Source organism: Leishmania panamensis (genome assembly GCF_000755165.1).
Source record: "Leishmania panamensis strain MHOM/PA/94/PSC-1 chromosome 21 sequence".
In the NCBI taxonomy this organism is placed as follows: domain Eukaryota; phylum Euglenozoa; class Kinetoplastea; order Trypanosomatida; family Trypanosomatidae; genus Leishmania; species Leishmania panamensis.
In genome coordinates, this window is record NC_025867.1 from 398343 (window position 1) to 415261 (window position 16919).

General features: G+C 60.4%; 4 protein-coding genes across 4 annotated transcripts; all 4 read left to right on the forward strand.

The window, feature by feature from the left end:
- Window positions 1-323: 323 nt before the first annotated feature.
- On the forward strand, window positions 324-6539 carry LPMP_211200 (hypothetical protein; the record flags this gene model as incomplete). The annotated part of the gene is made up of 1 exon (XM_010700604.1): window positions 324-6539. One exon carries the CDS (start codon window positions 324-326, stop codon window positions 6537-6539), a length of 6216 nt encoding a protein of 2071 aa, XP_010698906.1.
- Window positions 6540-7651: 1112 nt separating this feature from the next.
- Window positions 7652-9064, forward strand: LPMP_211210 (epsilon tubulin, putative; the record flags this gene model as incomplete). The annotated part of the gene is made up of 1 exon (XM_010700605.1): window positions 7652-9064. One exon carries the CDS (start codon window positions 7652-7654, stop codon window positions 9062-9064), a length of 1413 nt encoding a protein of 470 aa, XP_010698907.1.
- Window positions 9065-9747: 683 nt separating this feature from the next.
- Window positions 9748-10692, forward strand: LPMP_211220 (dynein arm light chain, putative; the record flags this gene model as incomplete). Its single annotated transcript, XM_010700606.1, has 1 exon — window positions 9748-10692. The coding sequence occupies one exon, from the start codon at window positions 9748-9750 to the stop codon at window positions 10690-10692; it is 945 nt and encodes a 314-aa protein (XP_010698908.1).
- Window positions 10693-12410: 1718 nt separating this feature from the next.
- Window positions 12411-14918, forward strand: LPMP_211230 (hypothetical protein; the record flags this gene model as incomplete). The annotated part of the gene is made up of 1 exon (XM_010700607.1): window positions 12411-14918. One exon carries the CDS (start codon window positions 12411-12413, stop codon window positions 14916-14918), a length of 2508 nt encoding a protein of 835 aa, XP_010698909.1.
- Window positions 14919-16919: the final 2001 nt, after the last annotated feature.

Genomic DNA, 16919 nt, shown 5'->3' on the forward strand with positions numbered 1-16919 from the left:
CTCGTTGCGTGTTCGCCTGCTCGTTCTTTCGTTGTAGACTTTTTTTTGGGAGAGGCAATTTACGCGCTCTCTCGCCCACTCAGCTTGGGGCTTTTCGTTGGCGTACTCCATAGACGACAAGGGGAGACGGCACCGCACACCCTCCTCCGCCCCACCTCCCCTTCAAACGCGTGTGTGCACACAGGCCCACGCATGGCGACACGCAATCAGCGTGACGCATAGACTGACACAGTGCGCACATCAACTTGCTCAGTTGTCCCTCTCCAGTTGTTTTCGTTTTTCTTTTCGAAATCTCCCTTTCCTTGGCTTGATTTTCACTCTGCATGAGTGAGCATGTGCGCACCAATGCGGGCTTGCCGCCCATGTCTCCTGTCGACCTCGCTCCACGGTGGATGATGGTAGATGCAGGGTTGACGACCCCGGCGCCGGCGCTGGCTGCATCAGTGTCTTCAAGCATGCCTGTGGCTGCTGCACCCTTTGTGCGTAACCCCGTTGCCATGCATCGAACATCCCACCGTGGTGTAGATCCGTATCAAGTTTGCCAAGCATACGTGAACCAGCTTCTGGAGCTGCAAGGGGAGCAGGTGAATGTTGCTCAGTCCCTGAGGGCTGTGCTGCGCATCGCATTCATGCACGCGGAGCCGATCTTCGGAGCGGAGAGCACATCTGGTTCCCCGAAGCAGGCAGGCGCCGCGAAACTCGCCGTCGATAGCGTTGAAAATGTTTTTCCCGGCTGCCGTGGTAGTAACAGCAGCAGATTACATCAGCAAAGGCCGACGAGTACCGGTGCCGAGGCAGGTTTCCAACCAACTCCGACGTCGTCATCATCGCCGTCGTTGATGGCCTCTATTACGTCCCTCGTACACCGTCTGCATGTTCTCCAGCGCGAGTCGGCTGAGTTTTCCGCCACTCGATGCCTGCCGTCACTCGCGGAGCTCTTTGGCACCTTCGAGATGTATTGGGCCTGGAAGCGCTCTCAGATTTGCGATGGCGGCGTGCAGGAAGAGGAGGAATCCGACACTATTCCTGTCAGTGCGAGCGCCGCAGTCGCTCGCAGTGCCGTGGATGGTGCGACGACGGCCAGCGGAGTATCTCAAAACGGACCCAACCAGCACCAGCGACCGCCGACGCTGCGTCAGCGTTACGATCAGGCGCTGCGTGCCCGTGATGAGCTTCTCAGCTTCCTGCAGCTACACGCCGAGGCCGTGCGTGCCTTCGATGCTCAACTGGAGCAGTGGTGCCGCTGTGGTGATGTTGGTCCAGCGGCACGATCTACTAGAGGATGGCTAACAGTGAGCCCTGCAGGCACCGGTGGTGCACCGGTCGCCGTATCATGTGATGCCGACACGCAGGCCCAAGCTCAGCGGCGCGAATTTGAGGCCTACACCTGTGAACTTGTAGAGGTGGCGCAGACGACACGCCACATCGCGCAGCTGTTACAGGCTGCGCTACGGGCGTTGTGTCGCCCTTCCCCACGCGGTACGGTGCCCTCACCCAAGCCGCGCGCGGCTGCAGGGATGGAAGACGAGGGCGTCTTCAGCACTTCCCAGCGTCTACCGCAGACAGGAAGGAATGTGGTCTACTCGCCACGTATCGATACGCAGCGACTTGGTGGGCTGCAAGCCCGATCTTCTGTTAACACAGGAGGGCTGACTAGCAGCTGCACGAGCGCAAAGCGTGTCGGCACGTATCTCTCGACCGAGCTCAGCGGCAGATCACCATCGTCACCGGCACCTCATACCAGTAGCACTGTGTCAAGCTCAGCGTGCGGGCTCTGCAGTCCATTGAGCCCCAAAGCTCGAACTCTGAAAGTATGTGTAAAGCCCAGGCAGTGCAATGACAGCAGATCCGTTAACGGTGCTGAAGACACTGTGCAAGGCTCCTGGATGAATACCCTGTCGCCGCTCACACCACCCCCGACCGCTGCGACGGCTTCAGCGAGCCCGTCATCCACTCCGCCACACCATATAGAGCCGAATGAGCCACATCCGCAACTGCGAAGACAGCGGCGCAGTCGGCGCCGACTGACGCCGTCGCCTTCGCCCCATCACCCAGCGGCTCAGGAGGAGGGCCGTGCTTCACTATACGCGTCTCCATCCACTGCCGACGCCGTCTCGTTATCGCCGCTGACAGTTCAACGTGGTGCTGCGACAGCAGTTGCCGGCGTCGTGCCTGCTGCGCAGTCGAGGGAGGCGAGCGCTGACAGGGGGCAACATTGTCTTGTTCCAACACCGTCTGCTGCCTCTCAGGGGGAGGAGCCGGGGAGCGCAGAGGAGGACAATGGCGTCCAGGCTGCCATGTCGCCTGTTGTCACCCTGCGCCTCGCCGTTGATGGATCCGCGACGCACGATCGTGATGGCAATGTAGTGAGTCGCTTGAGCACCCACGCCGGGCATCCGTCATGGTCGAGGAGGCACTGTCTCTCTCAAGATGGGGCTCGATCGCTGCTGCGTGAGATGGCCTCAGCCTCAGTCAATGCTACGGTCTGTGAGGGTGCGCGACTGTCTAACGCTTCTCAGTTAGCCGATAGTCGCTTCCGCGGCGTTGTTGAAGGGACCGCATCCGCTGACAGCGAGCGTCAGACTTTTGCGGAGGCGACGGCCGACGTACAGGACGCGACAGCTGTGTACGTGCCACCACCTTGTGAGCAGCGGGCGCACCATCGCGGCGATTCTCCCGCCACTGCCACCACGGTGGTGCTCGCCGATGTGATGGAGAGCTCGGAGGGTCGCACGGCATCACAGTCCCCTCCATCGCCGTCCCCTCAGCCGCCGTGCACTTCAGCGACGCACACGGTAAGCACTGTGGCAGCAGCGTGTGCATCTGTGTCCCACAAGGGGAGTGCATCGCTGCACTTCCTCTCGCCACGATCGCTCTCGATGGACAGTGACGCGGGACGTGGCACCACATGCGGCGAATGTGGCGGCTTAGATGAAGAGGGCTGTCTCAGTGTAGGCCGCGCGGCCTCGATTCCGACATCACTGTGGCCGCGACTGCATCACAAGGCGGCATCGCGGTCTTCTTCTGCCGCTCTGGTGCTGGCCACCACCGACGCGGCTGGAGGTGCCCAGCTGGCCCATAACACAACGGTACCGGCGTCTGCACCAAGTCACTCACTATCAAAGGAGCCAGAGGGCGGTGGCATTACAGCAAGTAGCTACTTCGCCTCGCCCACAGCGGATCCGAATTTCTACACAGCGCGCGACAGTGGCACTGACGTCTCGCTACCTCCTGCCCCTGCTGCCACCTTTCATGCGTCGGCGAGCACTGCATGGCCGGAGCTGTCGCCGAAGCCGCCGCAGCAGACACAACACTCCGAGCAGCAGCAGCAGGGTCATCAAGAGCACCATGTGCAAGAGTGGGACCACACCTTTAGTCCCACTCCCTTGCTACTGGACAGCCTCGAGAGGGAGCTCGGTGAGTCTCAGCAGCGTCCTCAAGTACCTGCACCTCCGCGGCACAGCTCACCGGCGTTCTCTGCAAGCAGCGCGGCGCCGGGCAACCCCGCTGGCGCTGGGGAGCCGGGCCGTTTGCTTGAGGAGCGCGTGGTGTTAACCATGCATGAAGAGCTCAAGGCACTGCGCGCGGAGCAGCGTCACAGTCTACACAAGATGCGTAAATACGTCAAGCACGCGCTTGAGGAGGTGGCCGAAGCGGTCTCGGCAGCGGGCAGCTGCAATCACAGTAGCAGGGGAAGCAGCCGCACGAGTAGTCGAAGTCATCACCCTCGCACGGCAAACGAGTCGAATCACAGCAGTGTGGATGTCTCTACCGAAGGTACGAGAGCCACAGTGGCAGCAGGGAGGCAGCGATACGCCGTACGTGCTTCCCAGCAGGCCCAAACCGAGTCATTTTCGAGGTCGAATGAAACGGCAAGCGTCTCGGCTTCCATCAAGACTAGCAACAGCTCCGCGACACTCCCTTCTCGTCTCTTGACCACCCAGCAGCGGCAGACGGCGCCCGCTGTTCCTGCCTCTCTGCCTTCGAAGGAGGAAGAACTGCAGCGCTCCTTGGCAGTAGCGGAGTCTAAGGCAACGCGACTCGAGCAGCTCACAGTGCAACTGAAGAAGCGGCTGTGGCTGGCGGAGCTGTCACGGCTGTCGCCCATGTCAGCAACATCAGGGGTAAGAGAGCCGGAGGCAGCTGTAAAGCGGGGCTCCAGCCTGCGCGATGCATTGGTATACGGCCTCTCAAGTGACGCCGGCCACACAGAGGATGATGACGGCAGCTTGCCAAACGTCGGGCAGGCAGCTGCGAGCCAGGGCTATTCCAGAGGTAGCAGCACAGCCGCAGGTGGCGTAGCAGTCGAGGAACGAGCGATGCTGTACCTGGTAGACCGCGAGTTGGGCTACCACACTCCGTGGGATGCCCCCACGCAACCTCAGCGTCGCCCGAGCACGTTTTGCCGAACGACGAGTGAGGTACCTCGTTCGTCGCGCCAGGTGTCGCATGATGGCAGCTGCTCGTCGTCTTCCACGGAGCATGAGCGCTTGCCCAGCCTTTGGTGCTTCGAAGGTAACACTGCTGCCCACTTTTCACCAAGTGTCTCGTTGGCTCCTACCGGCATCACTGAAGGACTTGACAGTCGTCGACTTTGCTCGAGCTCTGCGGCACCCTCCAGCACTACCGGCGTCGCCTCTTCAACGCGGTCACTCGGTATTCTTCGGCAGCGTGCGTCAATCTTTGAAGTACTGCGTCGAGGTCACGCTGCCCGTGACGCGCAGTCATCCGCACCGATGGGGCAGCAGCAGAGAGAAGCCTCTCAGCTCAGCCCACCACCACCACCACCACTGCAGCATTCGTCGGCAGGCACAGCGGTGGAAGCGCCGGCAGAGCTCACGGCAGCGGCGCAGCCGACAACGTATTCATCGCCATCGCGTCAGGCTCAGAAACTCTGTTGGCATCCCTACAACGCAGAGGTCCCGTCGAGCAGGGACCAAAGAAAACCAATGGGCAAGGCAGCAACGGGCTTTCCCAAGCAATCTGTCTCCTCACGCTGCTATACAGACATCTCTGGCGGCAGCGGCACCGGCTCTGTTGCAGGGGCGGGGCTAGGGTCATCCGCCTCGGTCAGCACACTTCGCGCCGAGCAGGCACTGCAGAATGCGAAGCGGCTCCTACAGAGTCGAAATGTGGCCCTCGCTGCGGGGCATCACGACATCAACGTCAAGTGCCACTCCAGTGCGCTACTCGCGGGAGACACGCAGCCGCCCTTCACTGCGGCATCATCACCCAAGACGCCAGCAGAAACTGGGCAGTACAGTGTGCAAATGCCTTATCGCCAGAAAGGGGGCTCAGCAGGGGGTGCGGCTGCTGTCCCTGTCAGCCCCCTCATCCGACCAGGTCAGTGGGGTGATTGCATGGAGCAGCTTGAAACTGTCTCACCCTCTTCACGCGCCTTTGCGCCTGCTGCTCAGCACGCTGGCATGACAGACACTGCCTCGGCTTTGCAGCGTGTCAGCGGCTCGGTGGACCGTTGCGCAGTCGACTTCTCTATAGTGAACGGTGGATGTGTGCCCCGCTCGCACTTTCAGTCGCCGGAGAGTGCCTATCACCACTATGATACATCCCCGTGCTCTGCTGTGGCATATTCTACCAGCAAGGTACCGCGCTCCTCTTCTCCATCAGGCGCCAAAGCCGCACTGAAATTGATGGAGCCGAGCTCCACTCCACCGGCGACGGCCGCAGGCTCATCTCTGCCGGTCGCAGTGTTTCATGCGGCGACGGGTGTGACGCCGACATTACAAGCGCAGCGCCGTGTTGACAGCGCCACGTCGCCAATCTCCCGCGAAGATGCTGAGGTGGGGGCAGCAGCGGGGGGTCGGGGAGAGCGCGGCGCCAGCATTCATAGCGACATTACCTTTCCCCATCGCGAGCGCAGTGCACGCAACGCTATCACTTTTACCGATCGCGGCTACAGCCCACTGTCGGACTGCACTACGGATGCACGCAGCACACGCGGGTTCCGTAGTTCTTCACCTCTACATGCCACTGCAGAGCAACGTGTGCATGATAACAGACACGAGGTACCGGCGCCCCTGATATCGCGGGCTGGTCAAAGTACGAGTCGCCTCACCGCCTACTCGACGTCACCTACACTGTCGTGTGGCTCTGCTCAGCAGCAGCTGCTGGACACGCTGAAAGAAGAGGAGTCTACGTTGACAACCGCCCTTGGGTGCCTTCAAGATCAGCAGCGGCAGCTGAGGGAGAAGCATCAGCAGGTGTCGCTACTGGCAAAGCAGATAGCTCTCGCCACCGCTGCGCGTGCATCATCACGGGGGACTCGTGTGGGTGCCGGAGGTGCTGCTGCTGCTGCAACGGCAGGGAAACGATTGACGAGCAGTTTCCATGGAAGCCGCAGCGGCAACGTGGCAGCCGAAGCCGCAGCGACGTCTCGCGCCTCAGCCGACTGCCACCGACTTTTGAAGCGATTTGCAGCGGCGGAGTCGTCCTTGGCGGAGCGCGAGGGGCGAGTGCAACGGGCGTTGTGGGCGGTGCAGCGGCAGCGGAGTGCCTTGTCGCGCCATGACTTGCTCTAGGGGGAGGTGACGCTTGGCAGCGGAGTGCCTTGTCGTGTTTCCTGTGTGGATTACCTCTTTCTCTCGGCTGTTTTCGGATGTAGGCCGGGTGCGCTCCTTCACCCCATCAGCCTGCATCGATGGATGCGTGTCTTTTTCCCTGCCTCTTCTTCCACTTCACTCCACCCACTCGGCCAAGCCACAAGGGCGCAGCGCACGCGCGCGCGTATGTGCGCCTCGCCCCGGTGACTTCCAGTCGACCCCAGGCTGACAGCTCGGGCGTTGCCAGGATACAAACTTTTATGCCTGTACATCCCTTCACATCCGCAGGGACCGGAGCGCCGCCCTCTACGTGTTTTTGCTCGTGTCTGACAAGCGATGCTAAATCCAACGGAGGAGAGGGGAGGGGGTCGTAGATGGACAAGGAAAAGGACGTGCACTGGTGCGGAGCGAGCGGGCTGAGGGAGGCATACGGAGGCTGCAACGACCACCTCTGTGCCTCCTCGCCTCCCTCTTTTTCTCAGCCGTGGTGTCTTGCAGACGCTGGCGAGGTGCGCCTCATCTCCCTTTCATCTCCCAGCGGCCCCACACCCGTTCTTTTCACGGACACATCGGCCTCACGCCACGCGCACTTACATACATACGCCTGGAACTTGTGCGCATCTTCGTCCCTACCCCTCTCCTCTGCGCCCCCCATCGTGCAGTAGCCAATAGGGGAGGGGGCGCACACGCACAACGGTACTCCAGCGCCAAGCATCGACTATTACCGCTTAAGAGTAGATAGACACCCGAGCCACCTGCGCTGCTTGATGCACGTGGGTCATCGCGCCACCATTCCCCATAGACCCCCCCACACGGATGTAGGTATGCATGCGCAAACGCACATTGGCGCTTCTTCTTCGGGTTTTGCACGACTCCTTGTGCGTTGCCATTTTGCTTGCTAGCAGGCGTTGTGGCTTCTCTGGCTGGTGCTGTTTGTTGGTGCCACCGCCGTTGTGGTTCTTGCTGACCGGAGGCCTCTCTGTGTTTCTCTCTCTCTCTCACACTGTGTGAGTGCGTGCCCAGTGCTGCTGCTTTCCTCCTTCGTTTTCTTTGGTTTACTTCTTAGTGCTGCTTCAGTCGAGGCCCTCGTCATGCCCCGCGAAATCGTGACGGTGCAGGTCGGCCAGTGCGGCAATCAGCTTGGTCAGCGCTGGTTTGATGTCATGCTGCAGGAGCACAAGGCCCACCCTCATTTCTCTGAGGCCCGTGACGCTGTCTTCCTCGAAGGCATGAGCCGCCCTGGCCGGCTCAAAGCGAGGTGTGTGGCGGTGGACATGGAGCAGGGCGTCCTGCATGCAATGTTGCGTGGGCCGCTGAGGGACATCTTCGACGACAACTTCTTCGTCTCCGACGTCAGCGGCGCCGGAAACAACTGGGCTGTGGGGCACATGGAGTACGGCGACCGCTACATTGACGCCATCTCGGAGGCGGTGCGGAATCAGGTGGAGCAGTGCAACTGTATTCAGTCTTTCTTCGTCATGCACTCACTGAGCGGCGGCACCGGTTCTGGGCTCGGCACGCGCGTGCTGGGCATGCTGGAGGACGAGTTCCCGCACGTGTTTCGCATTTGCCCAGTTGTCATGCCGTCCGAGGTGGACGATGTCGTAACGGCGCCGTACAACAGCTGTTTCTCGTTAAAGGAGCTGATCGAGCACGCGGACTGCGTGCTACCGCTCGACAACGACGCCCTGGCGCGCATGTCAGACCGCGCCCTCAGCAACGGACGAAACGGGCGTGGTGTGATGGCAAGTGGTGTGCCGCAGCCGCACTCCTTCTCGGCGGCGAAGCCGACGGACACAAAGGGGCTGCCCTACGACTCGATGAACGGGCTCGTGGCCCAGCTTCTGAGCAACCTAACGTGTGCGATGCGCTTCCCTGGGCCGCTGAACATGGATATCAACGAGATCACAACAAACCTAGTTCCGTACCCACGGCTGCACTTCCTCACCGCCGCCATCGCGCCACTGAGTGTCTCGAGCAAGCACGCTGTCGTCGGGCCCCGCTCGGTGGATGCGATGATCGCCGCGTGCCTGGAGCCGGCGCACCAGTTTGTGGACGCCCGACACGGCCAAGGAAGCTCCATGACGCGAGAAGCCGGCAAGACTCTGGCGGCAGCGCTCATCGCACGCGGCCCGCAGACAACCGTCGGTGACCTCACCCGTGGTATCGGGCGGCTGCGTGAAGAGATGGTGATGCCGTACTGGAACGAGGACGGCTTCAAGACGGCGCTGTGTGGGGTCAGTCCACTGGGCCACAGAGACTCGATGCTGCTCCTTGCCAACAACTGCGTCATCCGCGCCAAGGTCGGGTCGATGCTATCCAAGTACGAGCGTCTCTACTCGGTCCGCTCCCATGTGCACCACTACGAGCAGTACCTCTCCGATGCCTACTTCACTCATACAATGGAGACGGTGCGCATGCTTGTGGACGACTACGCGTACCTGGACACGGCGGCGCCGCCGAAGGATATGCCGCGCAGCATGAGGGATCTCATCTACTACTAGTCTACCGAGAGCAGGGAGAGGAAGGGAGGCGACGGATTTGGAGAGCACTGTGCATCGTCGTCGCTGTCGCTCCCTCTCTTCAGGCCGCCCTGGTTTACTTCAACATTTACCCAGACCGGAATAAACAGGCGACTCCAAAGGCGAGAGGGCCACAGTGCCATCGTATGAGGAGCATCGCCGAGTGATGGGTGCCGGGAGCGCACCCAGGGAGTGGGTGGTGGGTGGGGGCAGGAGTAGCGATACATCTTCTCCGAAAGCTGAGCTGCCCATCTCTTCTGCCTATTCCCCGGCTCCGCTTCACGCATGTCTGTACCCGCGCGTGTGAGAAGGTCGCATGTGTGTGTGTGTGTGTGTGTGGGTGTACGTCGGCCCCGATCACGAGCACACCGTCACTGATGATAATGTCTGTCTCTCTTGCCACCCTTCTTCTTTGGCTGCCCTTCTCGGCTCATACCGCTACTCTCTACCCGCACGTCTTCCGTTGCTCGTCTCTCCACGTGGCTCCCCCCCCCCCACACACACATACACACGAAATACGTGCGCAGAGCCACAGCGCAGAGGGAGTAGCCTCTCCCTGCCCCCACCTCCTCTTTCCTCAAACATCCACACACGCACACACACACACATATATATATATCCACCACGACTCCGATTGTGCCATTCACTTCCGCGGAGATCAGCCGATGCCCTCTGCCTGCACCGCGCCGCCTGCGCCCCGATCATCCTTGTCGAAGGCAGCAGCGATAATGAAGGGTAGCGGCCACCGCAGCGACAATCGAAGCACGTGCGACAAGAGCGCATCGAGTAGCGCTAGTGTAGACGATCTGCAGGAGGCGATTCTGCAGCTGCTACCACGGCGCTCTAGCGAGGAGGATGCTGCGGTGTACATCGACGTGAACGGCCCAGCTGACCCCAGCCGGACGCTTATTCGCTACGACATCCCCTACGCGCCTGGCGACCCGAAGCGGTCACTGAAGTTGCGCCGGAGCCTCGGTCGAGGCGCTGAGGAGCGTGTCGTCGACCCGAACGTGAGGGTCATCATTGACAGCTTCATCACTCCGCGGAGGTGGGTGGATGCGTCGACGGGGGTAGTCTGGGTGCAGCACGCCAGCCCGTTTCCCTCCTCCCGTATCGACGCAGCGGAGACTCAGGAGCGCCTGCACGCCCAACTGAAGGTTCACCAGGCGCGCCGCACCGGCACCAGCCCCATCCGCTCGCTCCTCATCGCCGAGTGCATGCTGGAGGTGCTACGCCAGGTGACGGCGGAGTGCTGGGAGCGTGGCCTGCTGCTACTGCACGTGCACTCGGAGAGGGTGGCAGCCCAGGCGTCCCATCGGCGCCTCTTTGAGAGTCGTGTCGGCCACGCCTTCCGCCTCGCGCTAAAGGGCGAGAAAGACGTGGCGAAAGTGGAGGAGGACATGACCGCACTGAAGCAGCGCGTTGAGCTGCTGAGTCAGGAGGAGGCAGACCTTCGGCGTCAATGTAGTGAATTCGAGCAGCATGCCGAGGAGCAGGTGCTGATCGCGAACAAGGAGCACCACGATGCCCTCACAAAGCTGAAGCGGGAGGGTGTGCAGAAGCGCGCACAGTTAGAGCAGCAGCTGGTAATTCCAGCGAACTTGCAGTAGTGGAGGGATGCAAAAGGCAATGTGTGCGTGTGGGGTGGGTGGGTAGGGCGTGTGTGAGCGTCCCTCACTTAAAGAGTTGCCCCAAGTCATTTGCTTTCTCCTTTCTCCTTGTTACTTCTCCTCTCCTCCTACCACCGCCGCTAGTACCATCACCTCCACAGCCGTCCAGAGTTTGCTCTTCACGTCTTGACGCTCTTTTCATGCGATATGGGCTTTGAGAGAAGCGGGCGAAAGCCTCATCGGCAAAGAGGAATGTGATAAGAGTAAGCAAGATAGCCCCAATGTGTGCGGAGAAGGAGAGACGGAGCAGCTCATCCTCCTCTCCTATGTCGCAACCCACGCACACGCACACGCACACCGCACTACACCATCAGTCATACTCGATGTACGTCAACGGGACGATGTGCCCCGGTTCTTCATCTTCTCTTCCAATTCTCTTTCTTTCTACGTTATTCAGCTCTTTTTCTGCGCGTAGAGTTGACGCGTTCTCAGGGCAGAACGCGTCAACTCTACAACGAAGCCAACAAGAAAAAAATGAGCTAACGAGAAACGCAGTGGCGGCAGAAGCGCCGAGGGAGTCGCGCGAGCCATCTACGTGGACACATGGACTTTACCATGTCATGGAGAGATGCCAAATGGGGCATGCCGGTCCGGGAGAGAGTGTGCCTGTCCCTGCGTGTAAGCGGCCCGCACTGAGGGCCAGCCTCTTCCGACGTTTTGACGACAGGACGGGAACTCGTTTGCACGTGCGCGAGTGCTTTTTCTCCCCTTTCCGCCTCGTATGTGCGAGGCACACATCCCTGCAGTCTTTGACCTTGGAAGCGGCGCTCAATGTATACGAGCTATCATTTTCTCGCTCACTCTCTCTTCATCTCTGGCCTTCCATCGCCGGTGTCTTCGCCGCCGTATTCACACCACCCGACAACAAACAAACGCAACTTCGCGTGTACAGTGTGTCGGCACAGGCGCAGCCGCAGCTGTAACAGCCCCTGCTACTACTAGAACTACTCCAACAGCGCCAGAGCGCCGTGTGTGTGTGTGTGCGTGTGTGTCTGTCGGTCTACTTATCTGTCTGTGAGTACGTACCACTGTGATTGGGCTCTCCCAACGCCCCCCCCCCCCGCCGCGCCTCCTGCCTACCCCACCCCTTCCCACTATACGTGTACACCGTTTTTTCTTTCAGTGATAGAGTTTTCTCCCCCCCTCTCTCTCTCCCCCCGCCAGCAGTTTACTTATTGCCTTTCATCCTTCTGCCTTTCCCTCGCTTTCCTGGAGCGCATGTGTGACCGCGTACAGACCCTGCTGCCTATATTGATAGCCGTATGTATCGACGTACGTGTACGCCCGCACATACGTACATACCGGGGTCTCCCTGTCTATTCCTCTTTTCTTCCTTTCATTTCGCTCCCCCTGAACTGTGCTGCTGAGGTTTTTGCGCCTGTATTGCTCCTGCTGCTGCTGTGGTGGTGGCTTACGCCTTTCTGTTTCGCTTGCGGTCCTGTGTGCTTGTACGCGGGACCCCCCACTCGCCTCTCTTCCTGCGATGTCCGTTACACGTGTGGACTCACCATATTTGCGTTCTTGTGTTTTCGCATTTCCCTGCACTTTGACCTCTTCACGTGCACGGAAGGACCTCCGCCGTGCCATCCATCGCCCACCCACTCATTCACACCCACTCACGCTCTCGCACCTTCCCCCCTTCTCTGGCCTTGTCTCTCATGCTCCGCGAGGCCCGCAGACGCAAGCAGCAGGTTGCCGGCAAAATCGGGCACGAAGAGTACATCTACCGCCTTAGTGGTGACCCCTTTAGCCATCAGGAGGAGATCCATAGACGCCCCCAAGGCAACCTCGATCCGCGCCGAGTACAAGCGGCAGGCGGCGGAGTCGGGGTGGCAGGCGCTCGAGGTGTTGCTGGGTCAAGTCAACCCCCGTTCGCGGTAGACGACGACGCCAACTACGGCGGCGGCGGCAGAGGTGGTCGGGGTGCCCGGTTGAATCCCATCTCTGGCGTACCTGATGCTGGGCCCTCCAACGAGGCCCCAGCCTTATACGGTGCCCCTGGAGGTTACATCGACGGTACTCCACCTGCCAAGAAGTACGCTGCAGCCAACTATGCTTCTCCCTACAGTGGTGGTGGCGCAGGTGGCTATCCGTACCCATTCATGCCGCAGGTGCAGCCCATCGTCAGTGCCTTTGCCCCCGTAATTCCAGCCATCGCGCCAGTCAGGGACCTGCCCGCTCCCTTGCCTGCCGTGTACCGGCCAAAGCCGCCCCTCACGTTCCACAGTGGCCCGACTTCTAGCGCTGAAGTGCCACCCCTGTCCTTCAGTCCGTTGCCTCAACATCCAGTGCCACCACAGATGGGCGACCTCTCCCACGACGCCGGCACACCGAGGGCTGCCGCGGCCCCAATGTACTTATCACCGGGTGACAACGGTGCAGGGCGACCCAAGACAAGTCCGACGGTGCTGCCGCCCCTCAACCCGGACGCTGCCAGCAACGGCGGTGGTAATCTCTTCCCCACGCGCAGCCCGCGTCCGAGCACAAGCAGAGCCACCTTGGGAGGTGGCGGTGTCGGTGGCGGCTTTATTATCGGGAACGACGGCCTCTCTGATGTTGAGCAACGCCAGCGCGAGAAGAGGGCGGCACGCATGCGCGCCATTGAGCTGCAACAGGAGAATGCACGACAGATGCTAGAGCAGCAGCAGCGCAAGCAAGCAGAGCGGGAGCGGGAGATTCAAGAGGACCGCCTGACCGAGCAGCGACTGCAGCGAGAGCGGGAGGAGGTAGCGCGGCGGGAGCAAGCCGAGTTAGATCGCGAGAAGCGCGAGAAGGAGTTGAAAATGATGGGACCACGCGCAGCGCAGGCAATGTTGGAGCAACAGCAGCGTGAGACGCAGCAGCGGAGAGAGGAGGAGGCTGCAGCTCGGCGCAATAGAGGGAGAGCCCAGGCCGACGTTGCAGCCCCAGGGACGGGGAAGGGGACTCCGAAGCCGACGATTTCACCGCCACCAACCTCTGCCAGCGCAGCCCCGACCATCCTCCCGTCGCTGCCGCCAGCAAACCACATGATGCCACTGTCGGCACCGTCCGTCCTTTCCCCTCCGGTGTCAGCGTCTACTTTGCCCTACCTCGTGAACTTCAACCTTGGCGGCGGGCTTCGCCCTCTGCCGCAACCATCACCGGCACTTTACAACTACCCGTTGGCCAACGCCTGCCCACAGGCGGCGCCGCTGCCCAATGGAGAGACCCAGGCAATCCGTAGTGAGCTGCGGCGCATCACTAACCTTCTCGAGCAGCAGCAGCAGCAGCAGCAGCGCCGCGCTATGGACAGCACCAGCTTTGGCGCCAAGGTGGCACCGCAGCCATGGCACAGTGGTGTACCGCAGCCTTCCACTGCAGCTGGGGCTGGTACGTACCTTACTACTGGTCAGCCGTCACCTTCTCTCGATGCTGGCGGCGATGCCCCTGTGACTTCTGCGCAGCGAAACAGCGCGGCGCCGTACAGGCCTTTCTTGACAGGCGGTACGCTGCCTCCACCGCCACTTACCACCGCAGCACCTCCCGCTCCCTCCTCGTCTGACGCTGGTGCACCGCCGGTAAGCATCGGACCGTGGCAGGGGCTCTTCTCCTCGTGCGCTAGCACCTCTGCGACCGGTGCTGGCGGCAGTCTGTTGAACCCGTCGTGCGGGTCCGCTCGGCAGCTCGCCAGCTCTATTACGGACAACGACCCGGAGCTCTCGACGGAGCCGTCCCGGTTCATCGGTCCGTTTAGAGCACCGATGGCCGCGCTGCCGAGTCCTCCTGTTACCCCCGAGCCGGAGGTGACGGTCGTGGTGGTGGAGTCCACAACTAGGAAACCGCTGCCAGCATCGGTTTTCTGTGCGGCTGTCGCTGAAACCGTCTCAGCACACAGCATGGTAACCACGCCTCTGGCGTCAGAGGCTGCGTCATTCCGTCTCTCCACAGCAGCGTCGGTCTCGGCGTCTGCGCTGGAAGCCTTTTCGGAGCCCGAGGCGTGCTCCCCAGCGAGGTCGGTAGAGGTAGAGAGCCTTTGCTCGGTCCACCACATTTCTTCTTCAACGGCGAAACGGTTGAGGATAAACACAAATGAGGACAAGTCCGAGAGGCAAGGGAGTGCGTCGCCGTTACCAAAGGTGGTAGTGGCCTACACCAGCTCAGTCCAGTCCCTAACTTCTTCCCAGGCAGAGTTGCCGAGGGAGTAGAGGCATAGCGAGTCGATCATCTCCATCATTTGGTCCCCCTTTTACCTCTCCCCTCCTCGCTCATTCTTCTCGTTCTGTCTCTCTCGTTGCGGTACTAGTAGGCCCCTGTACAATGGATGAAGGTTCGCGGCGCCAGTGCCTGCCTCCCTCGTCTCCCTCCCCCGGCATGAATGGGAAGGAGGAGTCAGCGAGTGAGTGAGGGAGAGGGATTGAACAGAAGGCGACTGACGAGTGTGGATGCCTACAGTGCGTCTGTGTCATGACAATTTTGGTTTCCCCATTTCTTCTTGGCCATCTGATTTGAATGTTCTGATTTGTGGGCGTCTAACGAGAAGGAAATGGCGAGAGGGCGGAGGTGAGGCAGGGAGAGTAGGTATACAGACTCCCACCAACACACCAACTCACACACACACACACGCACAGGGATATCTATCCCTGTGCGTGCGCGAGTTGGTGTGAGTCGTGCTCGTGCGAGCTCATTTTCCTTTTTTTTTCCCTTTGTGTTTGTGTGTGTGTATATACAGCGCTTTTCCTACTCTATCTTTGTCAACCACGCGTCTTTCTCTCCCCCCTCCGCTCCGCTACTCCCCTCGCACTCCTCGACAAGTTCCGGGCGCGTGGTCTCCACCATTTGAGCGCATTTATGTTGTCGTGCTGCCTTCATTGTGTTTTTTTTTTCCTGCCTTCCCGCTCCCTTTTCTCTCTTCGCTCGCTTGTCTCCCTCCTTCTCCCACGCCCAGTTTTTACAGGCATGCCTAGGCGTGTGCGTGCACCCTCTCTACACGCGTGTCTTTGATGCGATGTAGCCCATGCCTCGGCCCTCTCGCCAAGATACGCATGGGCTCGATGATACGGTACTCCAGCTCAGTGTGGGTGGGCGCTGCTCACCCTTTGCGTTGCTTGTCAGCTGTGCTATTTTCACTTGTTTGTTTAGCCGTGCTTGCTGCCCTCTGTCTACGTACGTGTGTGTGTGCTCATGTGCCTCCCACTTGTGTTTCAGCTGCCCCGTCCCACGCGTTCGCTCGATGGAGTCCGGAGTAGCAGAGGGAAACAAAAAGAAGAGAAGGGAGAGGCGGTTGTGGGCGGGCGATAAGTGGGTGGGGAGGGAGAGCGCATGAGAGAATGGCAACGATGGGTGATTCACGATTCTACAGTGTGAGACGAAAGTTGAAGGAATGAGTCCAGGCGCACTCACAGCGGGAGAGAGACTGACTTGAGCGAGAGAGACATGGAGGACGGAGGAGGAGGCTGCCGCCTCTACAAGCCCCCTCTCCCCTTCCCCACTCCTGTAAGCCACACACGTATCATGGGAGGGATATTTAGGAAAGTGACGCAAGCAAAGAAACAAGATAGAGCCGCCGCCGCATCCACCTCCATGACTCGGCAACCGAGGAGCGCCTCCAGTGGCAACGACCTGACCAAGCGTGCACTGTACCTCCCCCGTTTCCCTTCCCCTTTCCCTCCCCTCATTAGCACCGCCGGCTGCAACGTGCACATACAACGGGGTCGTGTGCGTATACATGTGTGCTGATGCTAATCTCTCTCTCTCTTTCGTGTCTTCCCCGTCTCTCTTTCCAATGATGCCTCCTTCACTCCCCTTCGCGCTTCTACTCGTACTCCTTTTTTTTCTCCCATTTCCTCCCCTCGCTCTGTACGCGCCAAGCTCCCCTCCACACGTGCGTGTACGTACGCCCACCCACGCGCTCGAACCGTGACTGGAGAACATCAAGGTGAAGACGAGGTAGTGGTGTGGTAGTCAGCGTAGAGGCATAGAACGTTCTGTACGCTGCGATCGCCTCCTCCTCCCCCCGTCCCCCTTTTCCTGTTGAACGAAGAGCGCTGGTGCTCTACTCGGTACATGTCAGTTAAACCGGCGCACTTTTTAGCACCGTCTTCGTTTTTTTTTTCTCCCCGACGCTGGCACACACCCACACACAGAGAGAGAGCCCCCTTCCCTGCCCTCCACAGGGCCACACCCGTAGCTGCTAGGAAGGGTAGGTA